The sequence below is a fragment of the Cebus imitator genome, unplaced genomic scaffold (assembly GCF_001604975.1).
Source record: "Cebus imitator isolate Cc_AM_T3 unplaced genomic scaffold, Cebus_imitator-1.0 Scaffold83, whole genome shotgun sequence".
Taxonomy (NCBI): Eukaryota; Metazoa; Chordata; class Mammalia; order Primates; family Cebidae; genus Cebus; species Cebus imitator.
Genome location: NW_016107398.1, coordinates 3,030,615 through 3,040,721, shown reverse-complemented (window position 1 = coordinate 3,040,721; position 10,107 = coordinate 3,030,615). Strand labels below are relative to the sequence as shown.

General features: G+C 37.4%; 1 protein-coding gene across 1 annotated transcript in view; it reads right to left on the bottom strand.

The window, feature by feature from the left end:
- SNAPC1 (small nuclear RNA activating complex polypeptide 1) overlaps positions 1-10,107 on the bottom strand; it is a 31,793-nt gene that overhangs the window by 5,591 nt on the left and 16,095 nt on the right. Inside the window, exon 6 of the mRNA XM_037740468.1 lies at positions 8,316-8,466. Coding sequence (XP_037596396.1) covers positions 8,316-8,466 — 151 coding nt within the window. The remainder of the gene's footprint in view (positions 1-8,315; positions 8,467-10,107) is intronic.

Sequence of the window (10,107 nt, the reverse complement as noted above, 5' to 3'; positions counted from 1 at the left end):
AAAAAAAAAAAAAAAAAAAAAAAAAAAAAGTGTATAATAGTAGCTGCTACCATCTTCATCCATCATAGCACTGGTATTAGTGATGTCCTATCAACATGCATGTTATATTCGAGGAATGGTGAGCACATAACTGAAACTTAACACAAGCTTAAATAAATTCCATCAATATACTGAGCACCCATTTATGCACCAAGCAATTATTACAGAAATTAAGTCTGGACAGGCAGACTGGGGCGAAATCCCCCCCCAAATGAAATCTTTATTGTATCATCATATTTCTCCAACATTAAGGACACAAATATCCTCCCAGGTATGTAGACATTAAGCATTCTTGTCTCGCCCTCTCCATTAGCCTCCATATTTGGCTCTTATATCTGCTAGCCTTGCCTCTCTAATTTCCACGACCACACGGCACATGCTCCTTACTCCTAAATCTGAACTACTGCAAGAGCTTTCTAACTAGTGTTTCTATTTTCAGTTTGCTCCCAGCTACCTACCATTCTACTCCCAGACTTGATTTTCTTCAAGGAAAACTTTGGACAGGCCACTTTCTTGCTCAAAAGCTTCGGTTGACTCCCCCTCTGCCTACCAGCTGAAGTGTAAACTTCTTGGATCCATAGTTAAGGCCTGGTCACAATACAATCCTCAACCTATTTTTCTAGCACTATGAACAGTTAACTCCCCAACATACCCTTTACAATCCAACCTAAATGGACCCTCACTCTATACTTCCCAGGCACTTTGCCTTTTTCACACCAGCCCCTCTACTTGTGGGAGTCTATGGAATTTTGTTTACCTTATATGTAAAAAGGTCTTTGGATTTCTACTGATTACTAAAGTAACACATGGTTATAAAATCCAAACATTACAGAAATTCATGGACAGTTTCTCATTATACTATCCCTGAAAATTAACTACTGGCAAAACTTCATACACGTCTAGATTTCTTCAATGCTATATACTATGTTCATGTGTGTATGTATATATGTATTTATTAATAGAAATGAGATCATACTTTTTTAAAAAAGGCTTTTCGCTAAGAAATGCATAGATTATGTCGTGTTTTATATTTAATCAATATATTTTTGACATATTTTCATGTAATATATAAATATATGGAGCTTTCTTTAGCTTTTTAGTAACTGCAAAGTATTCCTTTGTATGGACTAACAATAACTTTGTTTACCCATTATACATTTGAGTTGTTTACTGTTTACCATTTCAAATAATCTTGCAATGAATGCCTTTTATACTTATGATCGGTACAGAATTCCTAGAAATTCTAAGTTAAAAGGCATGAACATTTAGAATTTTGACATGATTCTAAATTGCTCTATGAAAAGAATGTGCCAATTTACTCTCCCTTAAATTGAGATTTAATTTCCTTACACTTTCACTATCAATGGGTATTATCTTTAATCTTTGCTGATCAAATAAAATAAAAATGTTTTAATTAATATATCTTTTATTATAAACAAAATTCTGTATTTCCTATGTGCACTGACTGACTGCCTGCATTTGTGATTGCCTATTCATGTCCTAAGTCTCTTTTTCTACTGGGTGGTGGCCCTTTTCTTATTTGTTTATAAAAGCTCTTTTTTTTTTTTTTTTTTTTTGAGACGGAGTTTCGCTCTTGTTACCCAGGCTGGAGTGCAATGGTGCGATCTCGGCTCACCGCAACCTCCCCCTCCTGGGTTCAGGCAATTCTCCTGCCTCAACCTCCTGAGTAGCTGGGATTACAGGCGTGCGCCACCATGCCCAGCTAATTTTTGTATTTTTAGTAGAGACGGGGTTTCACCATGTTGACCAGGATGGTCTCAATCTCTTGACCTTGTGATCCACCCGCCTCGGCCTCCCAAAGTGCTGGGATTACAAGCGTGAGCCACCGCGCCCGGCCTTAAAAGCTCTTTTAAGATTAGAAATTTTAACAGCATCATATGTGCAAATGGCTTTTTAAGATCTTTTGCCTTTTATGGAACTGAAGGCTCCTCTTTTTGAAAACCTGTAAAATCACCTTTTCCACTGTATGGAAACAAACTTTTGATTAATGAGAAACTATGAAGTAAGCATTTGGGTCTTTATTATTCAGGTAATTACTTCTGCTTCCGAGTATTTACAATACCTTAGCTGGATTCATTAAGCCATGGTAGAAGATCTGAATTCAGATCATATTTTATAAACCTTTCTCATGGGTAATTCCTCCCTAATAACCTGAGAAAATTCAATAACAAATCTCAGCTATATTATGGAGCCTGTCCTTCTGTTAGTTTCAGAATTTACAAAGCAGTTGTTTTCAGGAACTAAGTAAAATATGATTAACAAAGGAAGTGGTATTTCAGAAATTATACCTGTCACACATTCAAGATGAAAGTTCCTTTCATTTAATTTCTTTCTTTTCCTATTTTGCACTTGTTCCTCCTTTGTTACTCAATCACATTAAAAAATTTTTTTTCAGGTCTTTAAGAAAGCAGCTTGGCCAGCATATCTCATTGCTGTGCCTATATGAAGGCTGACTGTTAATAAAAAGTGCTTGTGAGGGTTTGTAAACCTAAATATCTTTGAAACTTCTGTTAAAGTGAAATAAATATGGCCTGAGAAGGAGGCCATATTTGAGTTCTTGTGGACAAACTGCAATCTAGCTTAATAGGTAGACAAGACTGAAAACCCAATTTAGGAATACGTGCCTGAACAATAGCTGAGTCTTGGCCAGTCCCAGTGGTGGTACTTCAACCATCCATACACTGCTAAGTCTTCAAACTGTGTTCAATAAGGCAAATGCCAAACTGTAACCAATCCAGCTGTTCTGTACCTCACTTCTGATTTCTGTACCTCATTTCCCTTTTGTTGGCTATAAATCTTCCACCACGTGCTGCACTGGAGTCTCTGTGAACCTGCTGTGATTCTGGGGCTGCATGATGCTCAAATCGTTCATTGCTGAATTAAACTCCTTTAAATTTAATTTAGCTGAACATTTTCTTTTATCACTTCGGAAAAAAACATTTTAATCTACCAGAAGTTAATTTTTGAAATGTAACCAAACTAAACAATCTTATGTCCTCTGTTTTTGTTCTTGTTTGACTATAAGTCAGATTTACTAAAGTATTATCAACATACAATAAAATTCGCAATTTTTGCTGTACAGAGCAGGCTGGACAAATGCGTGGTTGTGCAATCTACCACTGCCGTGAAAACACAGAAGATTTTGGCCCACGTGGTGGCTCACACCTATAATCCCGGCATTTTGGGAGGCTGAGGCGGGCAGATCACCTGAGGTGAGGAGTTCAAGACCAGCCTGACCAACAAGGAGAAACCCTGTCACTACTAAAAATACAAAATTAGCGGGGCACGATGATGCATGCCTGTAACCCCAGCTACTCAGGAGGCTGAGGCAGGAGATCTGCTTGAACCTGGGAGGCAGGGGTTGTGGTGAGCCAAGATCGTGCCATTGAACTCCAGCCTGGGCAACAAGAGCAAAACTCCGTCTCAAAAAAAAGAAAGAAAAGAAAAGAAAAGAAAAGAAGAAAAGAAAGGAAGAAAGAAAGGAAGAAAAGAAAGGAAGAAAAGAAAGAAAAGAAAGAAAGAAAAGAAAGAAAGAAAGAAAGAAAGAAGAAAGAAAGAAAGAAAGAAAGAAAGAAAGAAAGAAAGAAAGAAAGAAAGAAAGAAAGAAAGAAAGAAAAGAAAATACAGATTTTTCCATCACTCCAAAAGTTTCTCAGTGCTCCTGTGTATTCAGCACCTTCCTTCACCCCTAAGTCCCTAGCAACCACATTTTTCTGTCCCTATAGATTTGCCTTTTCCAGAGTGTCATATAAATAGAATCATATACTATGTAGCCTTTTGTATCTTTCTTCCTTCACATAGCACACTGAATTCAGATTCATCCATGTTGTTACGTGTATGGTAGCCCTTTCATTGCTGAGTTGCATCTTGATAAGCCACAGTTTATCCAATCAGCAGTGGAAGGATTTTTAGGCAGTTTGCAGTTCTTGTGATTATGAATAAAGCCATATAAACTTTTGCATGCACATTTCTGTGTGAACATTAAGTGTTCATTTCTCTTGTGTAAATACCAAGGAATAGTATTTCTGGGTCAAATGGTAAGTACATGTTTACCTTTTAAAAACTACCAGTTTTCCAAAGTAACTACATCACTCTGGATTCACACCAGAAGAGTATGCAGGTTCCCCTTGTTACAAATCCTCAACAGCTTTTGTTATTACAACTTTTGTTTTGTTTTGTGGGGTCTTTTTGTTGTTGTTGCTGGTCAAGGTTTAGCAGAATGTCATTGGGGTTTTAATTTACATTTCTCTAATAACTAAAGATGCTCAGCATCTTTTTATATGGTTATTTACCATCCATATATTTTCTTTGATAGAGTGTTTTACCTACTTCTTCACTGGGTGATCTGTGTATTTACTGGGTTAGATTTCTTTAAATACTACTATTTTGGATACAAGACCTTTATCAGGGTAGTAGTTTGCAAACATTTTCTCCGAGTCTGTGGCTTATCTTCTCATCTTCTTAACAGTATCCTCCAAAGACAAAAATGGTAACCTTGGGAATGACAATTTATCAATTGTTTTGTTTCATAATTTGATTGTGTTTTTTAATGTCATGTATTTAAAAATCTTGCCCAATCCAAGAACACATTTTTCTCCTACATATTTTTTCACAAGTTTCATAATTTTAGGTTTCAAATTTAGGTCCATAATCCATTTTGAATTTTGTAGGAGATAAGGGATACTGGTCTTTAGTTTTTTCTTGCAACATCAATAAGCTGGAAAGTGTTCCCTCTTGTATTTTCTGAAAGAATTTGTATCATTCCTTTCTTAAACGTTTGCTAAAATTTCCAGAGAAGCCTAGGAATTTAATTTCTTTAGCAGTGTGAAAGGAAAATAAATCTTGGGACCTCAAAATCACTAAGCTAAAGGAAAAGAAAAGTCAAGCTGAGAACTGCTTAGGGCAAACTCCCATTCTATTCAATGTCATCCCTCTGAGGTTCACCTAAGACAAATGCATATCTGATTGCTTCCTCTCCCCTACTGTTTATGTGAAAATGCAGATTCATTGAGCCGGAGTAAATTGTGATATTCAGTAGAAGACCATCAAAGACTCAAAAAACTTTCTGTCTAATCTAATTCTAACCTGGAAGCCCCCACTTGATGCCTTATCGGACCAAACCTATGTGCAACTTACACATATTGATTGATGTGTCAGGTCTCCCTAAAATGTATAAAAGCAAACTGTACCCCTGACCACCTTGGGCACATGTCTTAGGACTTCCTGAGGTTGTGTCACAGGCACGTCCTTAACCGTGGCAACATAAACTTTCTAAATTGACTGAGACCTGTCTCAGATATTTCGAGGTCTCGGTAGACATAAGACTACACAGATTTTATATTTCTTCTTGTGTCAGTTTTGGAAACTTGTGTCTCTTGGTAAATTAATCCATTTTATTTAAGCTATCTAACTTATTGGCATAAAATTATAACTTTGCCTTAGTCACCTTTTAATCTTTGTAAGGTCTACGGTGGTAACCCTTACCTCCCTAAATTTTTGTTCCTATTTTTCAGCAAATTCTTTTTAGAATATTTTTAGGCATAAAATCATTCACAAATCATGATAATTTTCTAGCCTCTCTTTCTGATATCATATCTCCCTTTACTCTCCTGTCTAATTACACTGATTACCTCTTTAAGATCAACATTAAGTAAAACTGTGATACTTCATGCATATTACCATTGAGCATGAGGCAACTTGTGATCTAATATATGTGTGCACACACACATTTGTAAGATTAAAGAAATAATCTTCTATTTTATCTAGGGCAAGAGTTAACAAACTATGACCCCTGGACCAAATTGGACCCACCACCTGCTTTTATACAGTTTTACTGGACTACAACGACGATTCATGTGATGATACTGTCTGTAGCTCCTTTCACATTACAGTGGTAAAGTTGAGTAGTTGTGACAGAAACATGGCCCACAAAACCTAACATATTTACTACCTGGCCCTTTACAGACACCGTTTGCTGACTCCTTTATCCAGAGGATTTTTTTTTTTTTTTAGATGAAGTCTCGCTCTTGTTCCCCAGGCTGGAGTACAATGGTGCGATCTCAGCTCATTGCAACCTCCACCTCCACCTCAGCCTCCCAAGTAGCTGGGATTACAGGCACCTGCGACCATGCCCGGATAATTTTTGTATTTTCAGTAGAGATGGGGTTTCATTGTGTTGGCCAGGCTGGTCACGAACTCCTGACCTCAGGTGATCTGCCCGCCTTGGCCTCCCAAAGTGCGGGTTTACAGGCATGAGCTACAGTGCCCGGCCGGATTTTTTTTTTTTTTTTAATCAAGAATGGATGCTGGATATTATCAAATATATTCTTTAGTAACTATTAAAATAAATTCACATTTTCCCCTTTAACCTATTTATATGGTAAATCATATTAGCAGATTCTGAATGCATCCTGAAATATGCGTACTCGGTCAAGGTGTTTTTTTGTCTAGGATTATTTTTGATATATGTGACTTAGGATTTTGTCAGTAATATTTATAAGTGAGTTTAGTCTAACAATTTTCTTCACAATATCCACTAGCATTGTGAAAGGAAGTAGAAAAATCTCTTTTTGAACTATTACTTGATCATACTTAACAAACATGGTATCTCCTCTGAATTCTTAGTGCACTTCAAGCTACTGTTATAGCACTTAATCATATCTAGGACATAGTAAAGGTACTTAACTTCAATTCTCCTTCCACTGCTTCAAAATAGGGGAAAAAAATGCTAAAAGGCTGTTAACTTATCTTCATATACTCCTGCAGTAGTTAGGAGTGAATTCTGTATTAGTCTTTACATACTTACTAATGTTTTTAATGTTCCTTTTTTTCTTACCCTAAGTAAGCCTGTTAATCAAATTCCAAATTTATGTAGGGTGCATATACATTTTTCATACAATTTTTTAAAAAACCAAACTATTGAAATATACACAAAAGTCCTTTCCTTAAGAAAGGTAATTTTACAGATATACTGTGTCAAAGGAAAAGCAAGGACACCTTAATACAGCTAAAAATAAACATGGTTTATAGAATGCATTACTTATATCTTATTCTACACATAATCACACACAAAAATTACTAATAAAATATGCACCAGATAATTCTAGACTGATTTCACAACCAGCTATTCATATATCATTTTAGACAACTTATTTAATCTGTATCTGCCTAAATTTTTTTTTTTTTTTGAGACAGTCTCACTCTGTCACCTACGCTGGAGTGAAGTGATACAATCTCAGCGCACTGCAACCTCCGCCTTCTGGGTTTAAGTGATTCTCATGCCTCAGCCTCCCAAGTCACTGAGATTACAGCCATATGCTACCATGCCCAGCTAACTATTTTTTTTTGAGACAGTTTCGCCCTTGTTGCTCAGGCTGGAGTGCAATGGTACAATCTTGACTCAGTACAACCTCCGCCTCTGGGGTTCAAGCAATTCTCCAGCCTCCCGAGTAGCTGGGATTACAGGCATGCACCACCACGCCCGGCTAATTTTGTATTTTTAGTAGACACATGGTTTCTCCATGTTGCTCAGGCTGGTCTCAAACTCCCAACCTCAGGTGATCTGATTGCCTCAGCCTCACAAAGTGCTGGGATTACAGATGTGAGCCATTGCACACAGCCTAACTTTTATATTTTTAGTAGATACCATGGGGCTTCACCATGTTGGCCAGGCTGGTTGCAAACTCCTGACCTCAAGTGATCCGCCCACCTAGACCTCCCAAAGTGCTGGGATTACAGGTGTGAGCCACTGCACCCAGCCTAACTTTTATATTTTTAGTAGAGAGGGGGCTTCACCATGTTGGCCAGGCTGGTTGCAAACTCCTGACCTCAAGTGATCTGCCCACCTAAACCTCCCAAAGTGCTGGGATTACAGATGTGAGCCACAGCACCCAGCCTAACTTTTATGTTTTTAGTAGAGAGAGGGCTTCACCATGTTGGCCAGGCTGGTTTCAAACTCCTGACCTCAAGTGATCCACCCACCTAGACCTCCCAAAGTGCTGGGACTACAGGCATGAGCCACCACCCGGCCAGGCCTAAATTTCATCATCTATAAAATGATACAACTGATATGATTCCTAGGGTCCCTTTTAGGCAGTAAGATTCTAAGAATCTAAGATAATTTATTTTTAATATCAAATCTCACAAAAATGTTCTCAAACAAGCAGCTAATCCTTAACAAGGAAACAGAGGTGAGGCAAAGTTGTAAATAAAACCCATTCTCCTTTGTTGAATCTTAGTAAGATTTAAAAAGTTACCTTTGTTTCTGAAAGACATTTTCCTTCCTGCTGGTTTCAATCTTTCTTTCTTCTCTTTTTTCTTGGTTGCTTTGACTTGTCCTTGACCAGATGCAGAATCAGAGTCAGAAGAATCAAGTTTGACTTGACGATGCCTTCTCGATTTGGATGCCTTAAAAGTCAGAATCCAATTAACGAATAAATTACAAAATGAATCCAAATGATAGGTAATTCAGAGAAAGATAAAACATACAATCAAAGATGAGGAAAGATTTATAGAAATATCTATCATAAAGCACTTCATTATTACCCTGGCTTACTATAACTACCCGTGTCATGTAAGTAGTCTTTTATCTTTATAACATGAAGTTTCCTGCAGCTGTCATCACCATCTACTCACATGGGGTTAAAACAAAGTTGGTTCTATTATCTGGCATGGTTGGGCAACAGAGGTGTAGAGGCATCTTCTAATAAATGTATTTCCCTTAGGCATTACTGTGTGTTCTGAGGATAAGTACTTCATGTTTGGCTCCAGGTATGGCCATGTAGCTCAGATCTGGCCACAACGAGTTTAACATCCCCATGACCAGAGTAATTTGTTGGGAGTGGGGAGGCTAGCAGGTGGGACATGTGGTCTGTATCATGGCTAACTAAATGCTACTTTGGAACTGTTTAACTGTTAGGAAGGAAAAATTCTTTCTTGTCTTTGAACCTAAAGCTGGGAACATGCAAGGCTGGAGCTGTCAGGAAAACAGCACTTGACAGCAGTGAAAACGGAGGGCCAGTCTTAATGCTATATCCTTAGCCAATCCTGGCTAATGATTTGTTCTGTTACATCAGTAGGTGAATTCCCTTACTTGCTTAAACAAAGAATTTTCAGTTAATGTTGTATATGCAATACAGGTATTAACAAGTCTTAAAAAGCAATCATGTCTCTCAGTATCCATGGAGGATTAGTTCTAGGACCTCCTTCAGATACCAAAATCCAGAGATGCTCAAATTCCTGACATAAAATTGTGTAGTATTTGCATATAACCTATGCAAATACTTTCAATCATCTCTAGATTACTTATAATACCTAATGATATGTAAATGATTGTCATATTGTTCAGGGAATAATGACAAGGAAAAAAGTCTATATATATATTTGGTACAGATGCAATTTTTTTTTCAAATACTTTCAATCCACAATTGGTTGAATCCATGGATGCAGAAACCACAGATACAGTTTAGTAACCTAAACAGCATGGTACTGGTACAAAAACAGACACGTTGACCAATGTAACAGACAGAGAACTCAGAAATAAAGCCACACACCTACAAACCACCTGATCTCTAACAAAGTCGACAATAAAAAACAATGGGGAAAGGACTCTCTATTTAATACATGGTGCTGGGATAACTGGCTAGCCATATCCAGAAGATTGAAACTGGACCCCTTCCTTTCACCATATGCAAAAATCAAGATGAATTAATGGCCTAAATGTTAGACCAAAGATAAGAAACAGCCTAGGAGAAAACCTAGGACATACCATTCTAGACATTGGCTTTGGCAAAGAATTTATCACTGTCCACAAAAGCAATTGCAACAAAAATAAAAATTGACAAGTGGGACCTAATTGAACTACAGAGCTTCTGTACAACAAAAGAAACAACAGAGTAAAACAGATAACCTACATAATGGGAGAAAATAGTCACAAACTTTGCATTCAATAAAGGTCTAATATTCAGAATTTATAAGAAAATTAAACAATTCAAGAAACAAAAACAGCCCCATTAAAAAATGGGCAAAGGCCGGGCGCGGTGGCTCACG